This window comes from Neoarius graeffei, chromosome 6 (genome assembly GCF_027579695.1).
Source record: "Neoarius graeffei isolate fNeoGra1 chromosome 6, fNeoGra1.pri, whole genome shotgun sequence".
NCBI classification, from domain to species: domain Eukaryota; kingdom Metazoa; phylum Chordata; class Actinopteri; order Siluriformes; family Ariidae; genus Neoarius; species Neoarius graeffei.
The window spans coordinates 69,655,743-69,675,027 of NC_083574.1; the positions used below are offsets into that span (position 1 = coordinate 69,655,743).

At 43.9% G+C, this 19,285-nt stretch overlaps 2 protein-coding genes across 8 annotated transcripts in view; one reads left to right on the top strand and one right to left on the bottom strand.

The window, feature by feature from the left end:
- rasgrf1 (Ras protein specific guanine nucleotide releasing factor 1) overlaps positions 1 to 19,285 on the bottom strand; it is a 706,856-nt gene that overhangs the window by 568,999 nt on the left and 118,572 nt on the right. The window contains exon 2 of the mRNA XM_060924009.1: positions 15,827 to 15,933. Within this exon, the coding sequence (XP_060779992.1) occupies positions 15,827 to 15,933 (107 nt within the window). The remainder of the gene's footprint in view (positions 1 to 15,826; positions 15,934 to 19,285) is intronic.
- Positions 1 to 19,285, top strand: part of LOC132888072 (uncharacterized) — a 54,336-nt gene that overhangs the window by 24,429 nt on the left and 10,622 nt on the right. For 4 of the 7 annotated variants that reach the window (XM_060924015.1, XM_060924016.1, XM_060924017.1 and 1 more), the window contains 2 exons: positions 17,339 to 17,574; positions 18,287 to 18,586. The gene's annotated coding sequence lies outside the window, so the exon portion shown is untranslated. The remainder of the gene's footprint in view (positions 1 to 17,338; positions 17,575 to 18,286; positions 18,587 to 19,285) is intronic. The other 3 variants (XM_060924012.1, XM_060924011.1, XM_060924014.1) reach the window with 3 other exon arrangements.

Here is a 19,285-nt window from a genome sequence, read left to right on the forward strand (position 1 = left end):
GCTGGAACGGTGTCGGGCATTGAAGCAGCTATCCATGGCGGCGATGAACTTTGGTTTGGCATTGGTATAGAGGTGTAGGAGCGGGACCAGAATTTGGCTATAAATACGGGCAGGGGCGCAGATACGTTTTTTGAACTGGGGGGGACAAAAAACTGGGGGGGACAAAGCTGCCAGCAAACCAACCCCAACCCCGATATGCCTGTCAAGCTTGTTGTGGGTTACCATAGCAACCAAGCTCGAGCTCGCAACCTGTGTAGTCTGCGCAGCTCAACCAACCGAATATCAGTCTTTGTTTTGTTTTATGTGAGTTGTTGCAACTATGTATATACTGCCGTGCACCTCAATAAACCGAATGGTAATTAGTCTTTTGATTTTTCCGTGAGGTTTGCCTTATGCAAAGAAAGACAGCATAGACGTTTTTTCCTCCCTATAAGTGGGGGGGACCGAACGAAGTGAATTTAAATCTGGGTGGGACGAATCCCCCCCGTCCCCCCCTCTATCTGCGCCCGTGAATACGGGGAGAAATGGACCAGGAGCTCATTTGGAATCGAGCTGCCGTTGAGTTCAGACCTCATCTATATCGAATTTGCTCAAAGTTACAGTAAAACTGTATCACCATGGATGCTGAGAGACTTGCTATGATTGGTGCTAAACCAACTTTATACCCCCGCCGAGCCAAAGCCCACATGCGCAGAACGCCGCTATACCAACGCTCGCTACCGCTAAACCAGCGCTAAAGCAACGCCGGCTTCAGCGGTGCACCGCTAAGCCAACGCCCGTGTTTTCGATTTTTTTTCCCATTTTGTGCGCGGTGACGAGCGTTGTCGAAATTCGGCCCCCCCTCCCTACCGTTCAAGGAACGCTCCAGCAAAGTTCGGGCGGTGTGACCGGGGCCTAAGTAGGTACACATCAGCTCTACTCAACCCATCTGACATATTCCCAAGGTAGAGAGTTGTGAATGATACATTCATATTAAAACATAGAACCTTTGAAATAATTTTGCCACTTCCCTCCAGAAAAACTGGATGGAGGGGCAGGACCAAAAAATATGAGCATAATCAGCAAGGACCTCTCCACATTCTCTCCAGCAGGCCAGTTGTGTACCAGTCTGTTTGGACTTCTGCTTGGGAGTTATAAAAAAACAAATTAAGCCTTTCCAACAGAAGTCTCTCCAAGTCCAAGAGTTGGTGGAGGATGACTTTTTTCCAGGCGTTCAGCCACAGGTCCTCTGTAATCACAATGTTCAGCTCTTTTTCCCCATCGTTGTTTCATATAGTCTGTAGAGTCCTTCTTCAATTAGGTGATGCTGTGGTATAGCTTGCTTATAAGTCCTTTAATATTCCCAGAATTATATGCATCCATAAATATATGAATAATTGCTGGTGGCTCTGCTGTGTTGCAACCTTTCAGTTTTTTACAAAACTAGTCACGGAACTGTAAGTACCTGTAAAAGTCATGCCCACCTAGTCCATACGTTTGACATAAATTGTTAAAGCTGTTAAGTTCCCAGTTTTTAGCAATTTTGCATACAGCAGTAACACCATAATAGGTCCATTGTTTATACCTATGATCTAGTAATACTGGTGTGAATTCGGGGTCATACGCTGGCCATTTAAGTAGTTTTATCTGTTTTTGGAGTTCAAATTTTTTAGCCACCTCCACCCATACCTTCAATGAGCACTTAACCCATTGGCTCTCCGTATGTAATATTTTTTTCCTCCATTTCCACACAACCAAGCAGTGATTGTATTGGTACATCTGTTAATGATAACTCCATGGTTTTCCATTTAGCCTCCTAAGAAGAATTACACTAATATACTAGGGCTACGTTCACACTGCAGGCTGAAGTGACTCAAATCCGATCTTTTCGCCCATATGTGACCTGTATCCAATCTTTTATTGACAATATGAACGACACAGATCCGATTTTTTCAAATCCGACCCAGGCCGTTTGGATATGTGGTTCTAATTCCGATTCTTATCCGCTCTTTTCATATGCGACTTCAGTCTGAACCGCCAGGTCGCATTCATCCGACTTGCACGTCATCAACAAGCCACAAATGTCACTATTCTGCGCTGAAGTAGGTGGCGGGTCTCTCAAAAAAAGTTACAACAACATGGCGCATATGACATCAATGCGAGGGACGCTTCGGGCTGTGAAGGTTCTGAATCTTCTCAATGGAAGGACGCAGAGGTTAGGGAGCTGATTTCCATTTGGGGGGATGCAGCTATTCAAGCTAGATTGAATGGGTCATACCGCAACCGGGCGGTTTTACTTCCGTAAACACTGGCCATGCTCACTGCGTGTGACGTCGTCGTATCCTGCAATGCGCATGCGGAACACTTTTAGGTCGCTTTTCGTTCATACTGAGGATCACATACAAGTCGCATATATTTGTTAATGTGAACGACCTCACAAAAAAATCGGATTTCACAAAAAAATCGGAATTGAGCCTTAAGCCTTGCAGTGTGAACGTAGCATAGGGGTCTCAGTCGGGCTGCTAAATAGTAATCCCTTAAAGATGGGAGGGCCTTACCACCCCTCTCCTCCGGGAGCTGAAGGGTGGGAAATTTAACCCTTGATCTCTGTTTATTCCAGATGAATCGTGAAATATGTTTATTCCACTCTCTGAATTGTTTCAGAGGGATTTCCACTGGCAATGATAAAAAGAGATATAATAACCTAGGAAGGATATTCATTTTTATTGATCTAATTCTGCTACCGAAGTCAAGAGGCAGCAGGCTCCACCCATCAAGGTCTTCATATATTTTTTTGTTAATACAGTTATAGTTAAATTTGAATAATTGTGTCATGTCTTTAGGCAAACTCACTCCCAGATATTTAATACAGGGTGCGCTCCAATTAAAACTATACATTGTGTTGAGTTCTTCTGTAGGTGTGTAATTAAATGTCATAACCTGTGTTTTATGTATATTTAGAGCATATCCTGAATATTCCCCATATGTTTTCAGCATTTTCATTAATAGAGGCAGGCCTAAATTAGGATTTTGTATTGTGATCAATACATCGTCTGCGTACAGACTCATTTTATATTCCCCTTCTCCCATGGAAATACCTTCTAATTCTGTCTGCTGATGTATTGCTTGGGCTAGAGGTTCAATGAATAAATTAAATAAGTTGGGGCTGAGAGGGCAGCCCTGCCTGCAACCATGTTGTAAAGTTATAGAATCAGACAGACTGCCATTAACTTTAATTCTCGCAGTGGGGGAGGCATAAAGTGCCTGAATACAGCGTATAAAATCCTTACTAAAATTAAATCTCTTCATAACTAAATACAGAAATTCCCACCCAACTGAATCAAACGCTTTTTTTTTCTGAGTCTAAACTGAGAATGATAGCACTAATTTGGTCTTTGTTAATCTGTTCGATGGTATGTAAGGCTCTTCTTATGTTGTCCTGTGTCTGCCTATTCTTTATAAATCCCGTTTGGTCCTCGTCTATTAACAGGGGCATTACAGGTTCCATTCTTTTTGCTAAAATGGTGGCATACAATTTATAGTCTGAATTTAAAACACTAACAGGTCTGTACCATTTACAGTCCACTCTGTCCCTGCCTTCTTTGGGGATCACAGATATGAAGGCCTCTCTCCAGGAGGGAGCCTCCTTTTAGAATGTAATTAAAACTAGACTCCAAATAAGGGAGCAGGTGATCTTTCATTGACTTGTACCATTCTGGAGGAAAGCCATCCGTGCCGGGTGATTTGTTAGTGTTCAGACTTGAGATAGCTTTACTTATTTCCTCCTTTGTTATTGGTGAGACAAGTTTATCATTAGCTTCTTTACCTAGTGTGGGAAGGTCTAAGGAGCTCAGAAATTCAGCAGCTGCGTGGTTATTAACCTGTTCTGGTTGAGAGTATAAGGATTTATAATATCTTTCAAATGCTTTTTGTATGCCTTCCAAATTGTTAGTAATTTTATTTGTAGTAGAGTCTCTAATCTTGTGGATGGTGTTTTCTGCCTGTTTTTTGAGCCTCCAAGCCAACAATTTTGCAGCCCTAGGGCCAGCCTCATAATATCTTTGTTTCATGAATCTTATTTTTCTCCACCTCCTCACCTAGTATTTTATCTATTTCCGGTTTAGTATGTCTGATTTGCCCCTCCTTGAACTGCCACCTTATTGTGGTGGAGGGGTTTGTGTGCTTGAATGATCCTAGGAGCTATGTTGTCGGGGGCATTATGCCCCTGTCAGGGTTTCCCAAGGCAGACAGGTCCTAGGTGACAGGCCAGACTAAGAGCAGTTCACCAAAACCCCTATGGAGAGAAATCCGAGGACCGTGACGTCGCCCGGGATGACGCAGCCGGGGCCCCACCCTGGAGCCAGGCCCGGGGTTGGGGCTCGTATGCGAGCGCTTGGTGGCCGGGCCTTTGCCCATGGGGCCCGGCCGGGCTCAGCCCGAAGAGCTGACGTGGGCCCGACCTCCTGTGGGTTCACCACCCACAGAGGTAGCAGTAGGGGACTGGTGCAATGTGGATTGGGTGGCAGTCGAAGGCAGGGGCCTCGACGACCTGATCCCCGGACACAGCGGCTGGCTGTTGGGACATGGAATGTCACTTCGCTGGGGGGGAAAGAGCCTGAGCTTGTGCGGGAGGTTGAGAGGTACCGGCTAGAGATAGTCGGGCTCACCTCCACGCACAGCTTGGGCTCTGGAACCCAGCTCCTCGAGAGGGGCTGGACTCTCCACTTCTCTGGAGTCGCCCGTGGTGAGCGGCGGCGGGCTGGTGTGGGCTTGCTTATAGCTCCCCAGCTCAGCCGCCATGTGTTGGAGTTTACCCCAGTGAACGAGAGGGTCGCCTCGCTGCGCCTTCGGATTGGGGAGAGGGCTCTTGCTGTTGTTTGTGCCTATGGCCCAAATAGCAGTATAGAGTATCCGGCCTTCTTGGAGTCCCTGGGAGAGGTACTGAGGAGTGCTCAGACTGGGGACTCCATTGTGTTACTGGGGGACTTCAATGCTCACGTGGGAGATGACAGTGACACCTGGAGGGGCGTGGTTGGGAGGAACGGCCTCCCCGATCTGAACCCGAGTGGTGTTTTGTTACTGGACTTCTGTGCTAGTCACGGTTTGTCCATAACGAACACCATGTTCGAGCATAGGGGTGTCCATAAGTGCACGTGGCACCAGGACACCTTAGGTCGGAGGTCGATGATCGACTTTGTAGTCGTTTCATCTGATCTCCGGCCCTATGTCTTGGACACTCGGGTGAAGAGAGGGGCTGAGCTGTCAACTGATCACCACCTGGTGGTGAGTTGGATCCGCTGGCGGAGGAGGAAGCTGGACAGACCTGGCAGGCCCAAACGTATGGTGAGGGTCTGCTGGGAACGTCTGGCCGAGCACTCTGTCGGGGAGGTCTTCAACTCCCACCTCCGGGAGAGCTTTTCCCAGCTTCCGAGGGAGGCGGGGGACATTGAGTCTGAGTGGACCATGTTCTCTACCTCCATTGTGGACGCAGCTGTTCAGAGCTGTGGCCGCAAGGTCTCCGGTGCCTGTCGTGGCGGCAATCCCCGAACCCGGTGGTGGACACCAGAAGTAAGGGATGCCGTCAAGCTGAAGAAGGAGTCCTATCGGGCCATGTTAACCTCCAGGACTCCCGAGGCAGCTGACGGGTATCGGCAGGCCAGGCGTGCTGCAGCTCGGGCAGTTGCGGAGGCAAAAACTCGGAACTGGGAGGAGTTCGGGGAGGCCATGGAGAAGGACTATCGGTCGGCCACGAAGAAATTCTGGCAAACCGTCCGGCGCCTCAGGAGGGGGAAGCAGTACTCTGCCAACACTGTTTACAGTGCGGGTGGGGAGCTGTTGACCTCGACTGGGGACATTGTCGGGCGGTGGAAGGAATACTTTGAGGATCTCCTCAATCCCACCGTCATGTCTTCCACTGAGGAGACTGAGGCTGATGACTCAGAGGTGGACTCGTCCATTACCCAAGCCGAAGTCACTGAGGTGGTTTGCAAGCTCCTCGGTGGCAAGGCACCGGGGGTGGATGAGATCCGCCCTGAGTATCTCAAGTCTCTGGATGTTGTGGGGCTGTCTTGGTTGACACGCCTCTGCAACATCGCGTGGCGGTCAGGGACAGTGCCTCTGGAGTGGCAGACTGGGGTGGTGGTCCCTCTTTTTAAGAAAGGGGACCGGAGAGTGTGCCCCAATTATAGGGGAATCACACTTCTCAGCCTCCCAGGGAAGGTTTACTCCAGGGTACTGGAGAGGAGAATTCGACCAATAGTCGAACCTCGGATCCAGGAGGAACAATGCGGTTTTCGTCCTGGTCGCGGAACACTGGACCAGCTCTATACCCTTCATAGGGTGCTCGAGGGTTCATGGGAGTTTGCCCAACCAGTCCACATGTGCTTTGTGGATCTGGAGAAGGCATTCGACCGTGTCCCCCGTAGTATTCTGTGGGGGGTGCTTCGGGAGTATGGGGTTCGGGGCTCTTTGCTAAGGGCTGTCCGGTCCCTGTACGAACGGAGCAGGAGTCTGGTTCGCATTGCCGGCAGTAAGTCAGACCTGTTCCCAGTGCATGTTGGACTCCGGCAGGGCTGCCCTTTGTCACCGGTTCTGTTCATAATTTTTATGGACAGAATTTCTAGGCGCAGCCAGGGGCCAGAAGGAATCCTGTTTGGGAACCACAGGATTTCATCTCTGCTTTTTGCGGATGATGTTGTCCTGTTGGCTTCTTCAAACCAGGACCTTCAGCATGCACTGGGGCGGTTTGCAGTCGAGTGTGAAGCGGCTGGGATGAGAATCAGCACCTCCAAGTCCGAGGCCATGGTTCTCGACCGGAAAAGGGTGGCTTGCCCTCTCCAGGTTGGTGGAGAAGTTCTGCCTCAAGTGGAGGAGTTTAAGTATCTCGGGATCTTGTTCACGAGTGAGGGAAGGATGGAGCGTGAGATCGACAGGCGGATCGGTGCAGCCTCCGCAGTGATGCGGTCGCTTTACCGGTCCGTTGTGGTGAAGAAGGAGCTGAGCCAAAAGGCGAAGCTCTCAATTTACCGGTCGATCTACGTTCCGACTCTCACCTATGGTCATGAGCTTTGGGTAATGACCGAAAGGACAAGATCGCGGATACAAGCGGCCGAAATGAGTTTCCTTCGCAGGGTGGCTGGGCGCTCCCTTAGAGATAGGGTGAGAAGCACAGTCACTCGGGAGGAGCTCGGAGTAGAGCCGCTGCTGCTCCACATCGAGAGGAATCAGCTGAGGTGGCTCGGGCATCTTTTTCGGATGCCTCCTGGACGCCTCCCTGGGGAGGTGTTCCAGGCATGTCCCCCCGGGAGGAGGCCCCGGGGAAGACCCAGGACACGCTGGAGGGACTATGTCTCTCGGCTGGCCTGGGAACGCCTCGGTGTTCTTCCCGAGGAGCTGGCCGAGGTGTCTGGGGAAAGGGAAGTTTGGGCTTCCCTGCTTAGACTGCTGCCTCCGCGACCCGGTCCCGGATAAAGCGGAAGAAGACGAGACGAGACGATGTCTGATTTGTTGTATAATCGAGGGTTCTTTATTTGTTATGTGTATTTGTTCCAGGTCTCTCAGTTTTTCCTGTAAACCAATTAATTTTTGGGTTTTCATCTTTAGTGCAGCTGTCCTGGCTATAATCTTCCCCCTAAGAACAGCTTTAGCTGCATCCCATAATATACAGGGGTTTACTTCATTATTATTATCATGCATGTATAATGTCAAGTCCTTCTCCATTGAATTTCTAAAGGTATGGTAATTTAGCAAACCAGTATTAAGACGCCACAAAGTTTTTCGCTGTCTACCATCTAAATGTAAAGTTAGAAAAATCCCTGAGTGGTCTGAAAGATCCCTCTGACATATTCTACAATATTTCAGCCTATGTAGATCTTTGTTATACATGAAAAAATAGTCAATCCTTGAATGGGCTGTATGTCTAGCCGAATAAAAGTATAACCTGGAGTTGAACCATTCAGAGCCCGCCATACATCATTAAGTCCCAAGTCTTTCAGTACATTGTTTATGCGTTTTTCAATCAAATTCCTTCTTCTTATTCTATTAGTTGTAATTAAAGAAGGGTTCAGAAGTATATTAAAATCTCCTGCACAAATGAGAGTCCCATACGTTTGTGATGTAATTAGTTCAAATATCCTTTTGAAAAAATGTTATATTGCTCCCAGTGGGAGCATAGACATTAAACAAATGTTACTTCTTTCTGGTCTATCTTTCCTTTTACCAAAACAAATCTACCTTCTCCATCATTAATTTGGGATATTAATTCGAATTTTACAGCATTTGAAATCAATATAGCTACTCCCCTTCTTTTTCCTTTCTTATATGATGAGAAGGTGTTTCTAAACCCCATCTTTTTAAGTTTATGTTCGGCACCTGAAAGGTGCGTCTCCTGCCAAAATGCCACATTTATCTTTTCTCTTTTTATTTTAGCTATCATTTTGCTTCTTTTGACCAGGTTATTCAGCCCATTCACATTCAGAGACAGTATATTATAGTGTTGATAATGCGTCAGTCTTACATTTGAGACATTCTTGTATCACCCCGGACCATTGGTAACAAACAGTACAGTATAGAACAAAACTTTGTAGAACAGTGAACTGAACTTTCATCAGAAAAGCTGTAATGTCACTTTAGACAGTGAGGGGGCTGGCCACAAAGTGGGGCCCTCAGTAGTGGGAAAAAAAGAAAGTTTGGTGGCTCTGTCTTTTGCCCGTGGGCATCAGCCTATGTTTTAACTAAACATCATTATAATGAGATAATGGGGAAATTATGATTAAATGTCTCACTCATCCCTTGCTGTGGCTCCTGGTTCCGTTCTGCGGTACTCTTTCAACTTCTCCCTAATCTGCTCCTGGAACCCGTGCTTTTCTCCACCGGGTCCGACCTCCATTATCTTCCAGGGTAGAAGCTCAGCCAGTGTCTCTTCCGAGATGTCTTTGCTCTTGGTCCTGCCGCCAGGGATCTCGCCCACCGTATATCCTCTCCTCCGCAGGTCTTCTGCTGCTTGTGTAGCGCTGTTGTACGTTACAGGGCCCGTTTAAAAAAAAAAAGCACGCATTCTTGTTAGTGGGGTCTGGAAACGTACGCCATTATCTTGTAGTATTTTCTTGATGGGTATATTCCTTCCTTTTGTTCTGCACCTCAGTTGCATAATCATGATCAAAATACACCCGTTTGTTTTGGACACGGAGCTCTTTTTTTCCAGGTGGCGTGAAGCATCTTTTCTTTGACAGAGAACTGGAGGAAACAAACCACCATAGAGCGTGGTGGGGCACTCGGTGGTGGTTTCGGTGCCATGGCGCGGTGTGCGTGCTCAATCCCCAGTCCACGGCCAAGTTCGCTCCCCAGCTCTGTCTTGAAGTTTTCAATAAAAAAAGTCGCTGCTGACGTGCCCTTGGCGTCCTCGGGGATGCCACAGATCCTGATATTATTGCGCCTGGAGCGCCCCTCCAGATCGGTCACTTTTTCCTGTAGCGCCCGCTGAGTAGTAAGCAGCTGGGTGAGAGTATCTTTGACTCCGATGTCCCATCTTTCCATGTCGAGCATGTTTTCCTCCATCAGGCCTACGCGTTCCACTGCCCCCTCAATTTGGCCTGTCACATCTTGTATTTTCCGGTTTACTACTGATATAAATTAATCCATTTGTTTTTTAATATCTTCCCTGAAGCACGTGCGGAAGTCTGAGAGGCCTTTTTTCAATTCGGCCTGGAGTGCTGCCATTCCCGTAGTCATAACTTCACTCACCACCATGCGTATTGAATCCAAAGTTTTGGTCTCTCTGCAGCCTCCATCTTGTTTTGGAGTTTCGCTAGCTTCAGCCTCCGTCTCGGATTCTCTTTCAAAGTTACTGCATAGTTCATACCATCCTTTCTTGACTTTGTCCCCATTCATCATCAAAGAGAGATGCAATTTGTTCGTTTGTGTGTAGTATTAATGAGTTATGAAAACTGAATTTAAGACTGATGCCCGGAGCTCAATGACTATGCTGCCATGCCGTGTAGCGCGCCACCAGAAGCCGAGAAGCATTATGTTTGAAGAAAGGAAAACACTGCATTCCAGCATAAGAACCTTATTCCATCTGTGAAACATGGTGGTGGTAGTATCATGGTTTGGGCCTATTTTGCTGCATCTGGGCCAGGACGGCTTGCCATCATTGATGAAACAATGAATTCTGAATTATACCAGTGAATTCTAAAGGAAAATGTCAGGACATCCGTCCATTAACTGAATCTCAAGAGAAGGTGGGTCATGCAGCAAGACAACGGCCCTAAGCACCCAAGTCGTACTACCAAAGAATGATTAAAGAAAAATAAAGTTAAATGTTTTGGAATGGCCAAGTCAAAGTCCTGACCTTAATCCAATCGAAATGTTGTGGAAGGACCTGAAGCGAGCAGTTCATGTGAGGAAACCTAGGGCTGGGCGATTTTACGATTACGATGTTATTCACGATATAAAATCTCTACGATTAGAAATTAGACACGTACGATATGCCTACGATAAGCCTACGCCTTCAATAAAATTACTTCATCCGAAGTTTTGACAGACACGCGAATAGCCAATCATAACTAAACAGTCCCGCACGTAACCAATCAGTTGGAAGAGAGCCACGTCAAGTTAGGTTGCATGCACACACAAACACACACACGTGTAGCAGCAACGCACAGCATGGCTGTGGTGAAGTTTGCAGGAGCGCGGCATTTCTCCAACAAAGCGTGAAACAAAGCAATTATAAAAATGAGCGAGAAGCCGACTGACCGGAGTTCTGAACAGGAAAGTCAGAGCACTGCCCTGGAGGACATCGTTGAAAAGAAGGGCCAGAGATCTTCGGTTGTGTGGAGGTATTTTGGATATTTAAAATCGGACATACAACAAAGTGTTACACAAAACCTTAAACACACTGACGTACAGGATTGCACTTTTTTTCTTCTTGCAGCATAAGGTTTACACGTCAATATGTCTTATGTTTATTTGAAAGCTGCTAGAATTTGCACAAATGATTAACAATGGTATATAGTTTTTATTTTTCAGTTTCAATTTATTCATTTGAACAAAAAGAACAAAAGAATGTGCATCCAGTTTGTTTTGGTTCTGTGAAACTTGAAGGCTTGTTAAGCTATTTTTGTTAATTAGGAAGGAACTACTAATTTGTAATGTTCATATTTTGAGCAGAAAATTAAAGAAAATACAAAAATGGTGATTTGATTTACATCGTGATATATATCGTTATCGAAAATTTTGAAAAAATATATCGTGATATAATTTTTTCTCATATCGCCCAGCCCTAAGGAAACCCACCAACATCCCAGAGTTGAAGCTGTTCTGCATTTTGGAATTCCTCCAAGCCAGTGTGCAGGACTGATCAACAGTTACTGGAAACGTTTAGTTGCAGTTATTGCTGCATAAGGGGGTCACACCAGATACTGAAAGCAAAGGTTCACATACTTTTGCCACTCACAGATATGTAATATTGGATCATTTTCCTCAAGAAACAAATGACCAAGTATAATATTTTTGTCTCATTTGTTTAACTGGGTTCTCTTTATCTACTTTTAGGATTTGTGTGAAAATTTGATGTTGTTTTAGGTCATATTTATGCAGAAATATAGAAAATTCTAAAAGGTTCAAAAACTTTCAAGCACCACTGTATATAAACAATATCCACCTTCTCTGGGCCCAAACTTTTTGACGATGGACTGTGGCAAAGTGGAAAATTGTCCTGAGGCCCAAGGTCTAATGAATTAAAATTTGAAATTCTTTTTAGAAATCATGGACACCACGTCCTCCAGGCTAAAGAGGACAGGGACCATCCGGTTCATTATCAGTGCACAGTTCAAAAGCCAGCATCTGTGACAGTATGAGGGTGCATTCCTGCACATAACACGGGTAGCTTGTAAACCCAGGAAGGCATCATTAATTCTGAATGATATATACACGTTTCAGGCGGCACGGTGGTGTAGTGGTTAGCGCTGTCGCCTCACAGCAAGAGGGTCCTGGGTTTGAGCCCCGGGGCCAGCGAGGGCCTTTCTGTGTGGAGTTTGCATGTTCTCCCCGTGTCCGCGTGGGTTTCCTCCGGGTGCTCCGGTTTCCCCCACAGTCCAAAGACATGCAGGTTAGGTTAACTGGTGACTCTAAATTGACCGTAGGTGTGAATGTGAGTGTGAATGGTTGTCTGTGTCTATGTGTCAGCCCTGTGATGACCTGGCGACTTGTCCAGGGTATACCCCGCCTTTCGCCCGTAGTCAGCTGGGATAGGCTCCAGCTTGCCTGCGACCCTGTAGAAGGATAAAGCGGCTAGAGATAATGAGATGAGATGAGATATACACGTTTCAGAGCAATATGCTCCCATCCAGACAAAATCTATTTCAGGGAAAGCCTTCTTTCTTTCAGCAAGACAATGCCAAACTGCTTTCTGCACATATTAAAGGCATTCTCCAGTGGATTTACTTTTTAACTTGTGTTAGGTAAAAGTATTCGTAGATTTCAACAGTCAAACATCCATTTTGGGGACCAAATAATGTTCTAGAAAAATTAATTTTTATTAAAATACTAGATGGGCCTCCTGCGGAAGTGATGTATGTGATGACGTGGTATAGTGGAAGCTTAGAGCAACATGACTGTTTATATCCTCTGCTTACATCGTGTTTTTGCTAGTAGAGTTTGAACGAATCATCTGAGACACTTTCATCTCCCAACAAAGAACATTGGATAATCTTGTCTTCAAAGATAACTCGCTCTGTCTGGATTTCAACATTGACTTGTTCATCTGTTTGCACAGCAATATCCCTCCTTCCAGTCAATTAATGTTCCTAGCACATAAATGAAAATGAAACTGAAACTATCATGAAATAAAACTTCGGAAATTTTAAATGAGTGAGTTTCATGCAAAATGTTCTGAGTAATTCTCTTATCTGCAGTATAGTCAACTGTACCTGAAGCTCAATTGAATGCTCCATCTCTTGATCCATCGGTGATTGTTCTTTAATGTCGGTGTTTTCTTTGTTACCCGTATTTTCTTCCAGTATACTCTGAAGAGCCTACAACACATCGGAATACTGATTACAACTCACCAGGTAAGACACTGATAATATAACAGGGACGGATCCAAACCAATGCAACCAATGCACGTGCATCGGTCAGAAATATATGTGCATCACTTGGCATCGGTCATGGGGCATTTGTTTACTACTAGACAGCTACATGGGCTATAGCTACGGTCAACCAACAGAAAAATGGTTCAGGATCCAAAAATCTGTGGTAAGTGGAGATATCTTCTCGTCCTTTTTGGCATCATTTTGGCATTTATATGTTGTGCAATGAGGCATACTTGACTTGTTTAAAATCTTATAAATTCGGTAAAAATACTTGTAAAACTAGCAAGACCACGTTGTAAGCAGAGGATATAAACAGCCGAGTTGCTCTCCGCTTCCACTACACCATGTCATCGAATATGTCACTTCCACAGGAGGCTCATCTGGTATTTTAATAAAAATTCATTTTTCTAGAGCATTATTTGGGCTCCGAAAATGAATGTTTGACTGTTGAAATCTATGAATAATTTTACTTCACATAAGTTTGAGTAAATCCGCTGGAGGATCCCTTTAAAACTGCATAGCTCTCTAGTACAGGAGTGTGGGTGCTAAACTGGCCTGTGTGCAGTCCAGATCTGTCTTCCATTTAAAATATTGGCACATTATGAAGTACAAAATATGACAATGGAGACCCTGAACTGTTGAGCAACTAAATTTGCATATCAGGCAAGAATGGGACAACATTTCTCTTTCAAAGCTACAGCAACTGGTCTCCTCAGTTCCCAAATGTTTACAGAGTGTTGTTAAAAGTAGCAGTGATGCAACACAGTGGTAAACATGTCCCTGTTCCAACTTTTTTGAAACGTGTTGCTGACATCAAATTCAAAATGAGCATGTATTTTTCAAAAAACAATAAAATTTCTCAGTTTCAACATTTGATATGTTGTATTTGTACTATTTTCAGTGAAATATAGGGTTTCCATGATTTGCAAATTATCACATTCTGTTTTTATTTATAGTTTGCACAATGTCCCAACTTTTTTGGAATTGGGGTTGTATGTTTATCAGAAAATACCACAGATTTTGCTTGAAGAATGTAAAAAAAAAAATACATCTAAAATAAAATAGTTCACATCACACACATCTCAGAAACTGAAGGTACATAGCTATTTCCTATTATTTTCATGAAATATTAAGCCATGATTAAGCATGGTCACCCAAAGTGCATTATCTGAATTGTGATTTGTGCATTGCTGAGCTGACAGTGGTGAATGTATCAACAAAACTGAAATAAGCCAGGCACTAAAAACAACACTTAGGCTACATCCACACGACAACGGCAACGAGATTTTATTTTAAAAAAATATCGCGTCCACATGGGCAACGGATCAGTAAAATATCAGGTACATATGGCAACGCAACGCTTGCTGAAAACGATGCAATACACATGCCACACCTCTAGGGGCGCTGTAAGACGGTCCCATCGGAGACACCAGAACAATAGAAGAAGTAAACGCATGCGCATAAACCCCTTCTTCTACCTGGTGTGAAGCACTGTCAGGAACAAACACACAACAAGAAGATGGCTGCGACTACGCGAGGAAATCGTGCCTTCTGTGTGTACAAATTAGTTTTATTAGTGTGCATAGTTTTATATAACTTAATTTTTTTATTGTGTGAGAACATTTTGAAAAGCATTTTTATATAATTTATATAACTTTTTATATTGTGTGTGAACATTTTGAAAAGCAGTCTTATCCAATAAAAAAAAGAAATTCAAGAAATGGTTCAGTTACTTGTTTATTTAAAAGAAAAGCTGTATACAAAAGTGAATGCAATGCAGTGGTTCATACAAAACAGCGAGAGTGCTGCTTGTTCTAGTCATGTGGTTGTGACGTCATCGTAAACAAATCCATTCTACTCATCCAGACGACTTCGCAACGGCGCCGTTGCCAGATTTTTCCACTCTGGAACCCGTTCTCAAAAAATATCGTTGTGGGGCACCCAAAACGCCGGTGCCATGTGGACGCCAGGCCGAAACGATAAACAATTTTATCAGATTCACCTGAATCCGTTGCCGTGTGGACAGGGCCTTAAACACTGAAGCTAACTGTATATGATGCATCCACTAAATCTAAAATAATTTTGTCCTTAAGACAATGCTGTACTTTGTTTAGTGCATAATGAAGCTGGAGATCACCAAGTCATGCTTAAAGACTTCATTAAAATTTTGCCAAGCTAATAAAACATGATGGTCTACAGCGATATACATAGATTTTTTTTATTACAGATCTTTATGACACCATTCTGGACTTTGTTCAAATTAAAATAATTCTAATTATTAAATGTGACTTCAGATATATTTACAACTACATCTCCTTTTGAATGTGCATGATTTGATATTTTTAATTCAATTGCAAAATGTGCATTTGCAGTTCTGTGCACAATTAAATACAAATGTCAAGTCTGTTTGAATGTATGAATCTACTACATTGAAAAAGTAACAGCATGAACCAGCCAAAAACAAAATTTAGAAACAGAGTCTACTACAAGACTTTAAATGCTTTTTAGCACTTACTCATCCACATATTTGAGAGTTAAACAATCACATGTGAGTGGTAATCTACCTTAAAGATTGTACTGTGCCTAGAGACCTGTGACCTTTCAGAATTATGTTCCAAACATAAACCAGCACACTTGACCCAGGTATCGTCATCCTCAGGAGAATCTGAATGTTAAACCTTGATTCTGTCTGATCAAAACTAAACTATACAGTTTACCAGGAGCAGAGTTCAAATGTTATGATAGTGGAATCAGCCTACCTGGCATGTGTTATTGCTGCTACCCATTCATCGCAGTCCTTCACATCTTCAGTCCGAAGCTCAAGAGCTTTCTGATTTTCATGGTTGAAGCTGATTGTGAAATAATACTGAAACGTATAAAAAAGCAAGTTTTAGCAGCTCATCAGTCTGGTAAAATTCCTATTTTCAGAAGTATGAACTATATTGTTTTGTTTTTACAATTTATGGTAATAAACAAAATTAAAAAAAAAACTAAATGTGGAATGTATTTATTACTAATTATGTTGTGTTTGAGGCAGTCTTCCAACTTTGCTGTTGTCATGAGCCCTCCCTTGCTCTGGTTGCCATGCACTGCGATCTGTGGCCGGATGAAACTTCTGGGTGGGGCTTCCCAGAGTGCACCTACTCAGCTGGCTACAAACTACAAATTCCCAAGCACCCTATTCAAAGACAAATAATTGTGCGCACCTGCTTACAGTTTGCACACTGACCATTCGGTTTATTTAAACCTCAGTTTCTGTTGTCTTTGTCTTGTGTTTGTCTTAAAATGTGTGTGTCTTAAGCATGATGCATTAAATGTTATGCCGCTTTCATGCTATTCTAGTCCATATTCCTAGTTTTATTTATTTATTTAATCATCTGTTGCTGCATCAGATATGACCTCCTATTCCGAGTAATCATCACAAGATTTACATTCCTTTTTTTGCAATTTAGGTTAATAAGTTTCACTTGCAGACAGATGCACAATTGTCAACTGAGACAGTTGCTTGCTGCAGTTGCACCGCTCTTTTCGCACTCTTTGTTAATACTGCTTGTCTTTTGTTCTTTTGGGTGTACAAAAGTAACTACGTAGGTTTTTCTAAGTTGTGACCTTCTAAAACGTGGTTTAGAGGAGTTTTGATCACTTTTCTGGTGTTTGGACAACGTTCATCAGAATGACATACTGCTATGGGACAGCAACGTGGTGGCTCCATTGTTTATAGTTGGGATCAGCTGATGATGCAACGGCCACTCCATGGCATAGCATCAGACTGTACTCACTAAATCCCTAAGGAGAACGTTTTGGGAATGACGCAGTAAAGGAAGGAGGATGAGACAGCAAAAGGATGAGGCATGAAGGGAGAAAAGGTGATACAAGCCATCTCTCCCCGCTTTAATCATGGGCAATGTGCGGTCGCTGGCTAACAAAACGGAGGAGCTAATAGTACTAGTCAAGAGTGAAAGGGAGTTCAAGGAGTGTAGCATCGTGTTTTACAGAATCATGGTTACAACAGGATATCTCTGACCACAACATTTCCATCAAGGGCTTTCAGACTGTGGAGGCAAACAGAGACAGCACCAAAGGTGGTAAGCGGAAAGGAGGGGGTCTTGCTGTTCTTGTTAATAAGAGATGGTGCAATCCTGGTCACATTACAAACAAGGGACTGATTTGTTGCCCAGACATTGAACTATAAGCTGTAGGACTCCATCTATATTATTTACCCAGGGAAATGTCTCATACTATCGTCATGGCTGTCTATGTCTCACCCTCAGCCAACCCAACGTCAACATGTGATGTCATTCATACCACCATAGCTGGACTCCAAACTCAACACCCGAATGCCCTCATTGTAATTTCGGGTGACTTTAACCACATCAATATGGACAAAACACTGTCCAACTCCACTGTGTATGTGAACTGTCCCACCAGAGAGGAGAAGACCTTGGAATTGCTGTCTGCTAACATTAAGGATGGATACAGCTCTTCCCCCCCCGCCTCCACCCTCTAGGTAGATAAGTATTCAAAATCTCACTCAGTGTGCAATACGAATGTAATAACTTAGATGTACCAGTCATTATTTATTACTTATGTGCAATAATTGTAACAATAACTGTGCAATAATTTTCTTTATTCCATCCACATGGCTATTTTTCCTTCCACACAGCTATTTATGTGCAATATATAGTTTACATTTTTTATATATTTTTACATATTTCATACATTTTGCATCTCTGTTTAAAACTAATTTCTTTTCTCGACTTGAGTGTGAGCAGCTGCAGATGTACTCAATTTCCCCTTGGAATTACTGAAGTATTTCTGATTCTGATTACTGTGCATGCAATAATAATAATAATTGGTTTTTGAGTAAAAGAACGATTTATGTTTTGGTTGGGGTACTCCAGACCGGAAAAAAAAAACCTACTGACTGATTTAATACTGGTAGGCTAGAATGCTATGTCAAAGTTTAGCCAAGATACTTGTGTTTAAACATTTAAATCAGTTTTCAACATAAACAGTGCCAAACTGTGACCAACACAATAAAGCACTGCTTGTTTTGTAAACTGCACAGATTCATTAACATAAAGCTTTGCCTGTTTTGCAAACTGCACAGATTCATTCACATTATGAGGCAAAATAAATAAATACTAAACATTTATTTTTCCATTTACTTATAGTAAATATTCCTCATCACTTAACACATTATCTCCCCTTGTTTCCAGGACACCAAGATCTTCTCCTGCTAGGCCCTGGATGTCCAAAACCCTGAGCTCCAGCAGAAGCAGCCTGTGAGCAGCAGAGAATATCCAGGGCCCCAGCCAACCTGTCTCACTACCAGTCCTTCCTGGCAGAATTCACACTTTCACTCACATCAACTAAGATCAAATTTTATCATTCCAAAATTCCTAGCTCTATCGCTAACCCTTGTCAACTGTTCTAAGTTTTCTCTTCCCTCCTCAGCTCTCCCATCAGCTGTACCTCAGTCCTTTATCACTGCAGAGGACGTTGTGGTCTTCTTTGAAGTAAAGATCATGGCTATTCATAACTCCTTCACCACCCTTGCCTCCCTGTACCTTCCCCCTGCTTTCTGCTTTCCCCCCTCTTTCCACATCTGGGATGGGTTTCCCGATAACATTGCACATTAGGGCGAAAGAGCGAGTTTAAAGATGCACATAAGCAACAACTGTTGTCTCTGTACATGGTTTGTCTGAACTCACTTATAAGGAGAGGTCTTAAGAGCAACTTTGCTAAGAGCATCTTTGCAATGTGCGTCCTCGATAGAGGCATTAATAGTTGCTAAAGACTTTCATACTGTCATCGCTAAAGGCATTAGTAGTTGCTAAATCCAGTCGATGAGGTCACATTCATTCATTATCTGTTGACAGGGTCGCAGGCAAGCTAGACTATGGGCAAGAGGCGGGGTACACCCTGGACAAGTCGCCAGGTCATCGCAGGGCTGACACATAGACACAGACAACCATTCACACCTACGGTCAATTTGGAGCCACCAATTAGCCTAACCTGCATGCTTTTGGACTGTGGGGGAAACCGGAGCACCCAGAGGAAACCCACGCAGACACAGGGAGAGCATGCAAACCCCACACAGAAAGGCCCTCATCGGTCGCTGGGCTCAAACCCAGGACCTTCCCTAGTAACAGAGGACGTAAAGGGAATGTTAGAATTTGGTTCTCTAAAGGTTAGGTTATAACCAAACCAAAAAC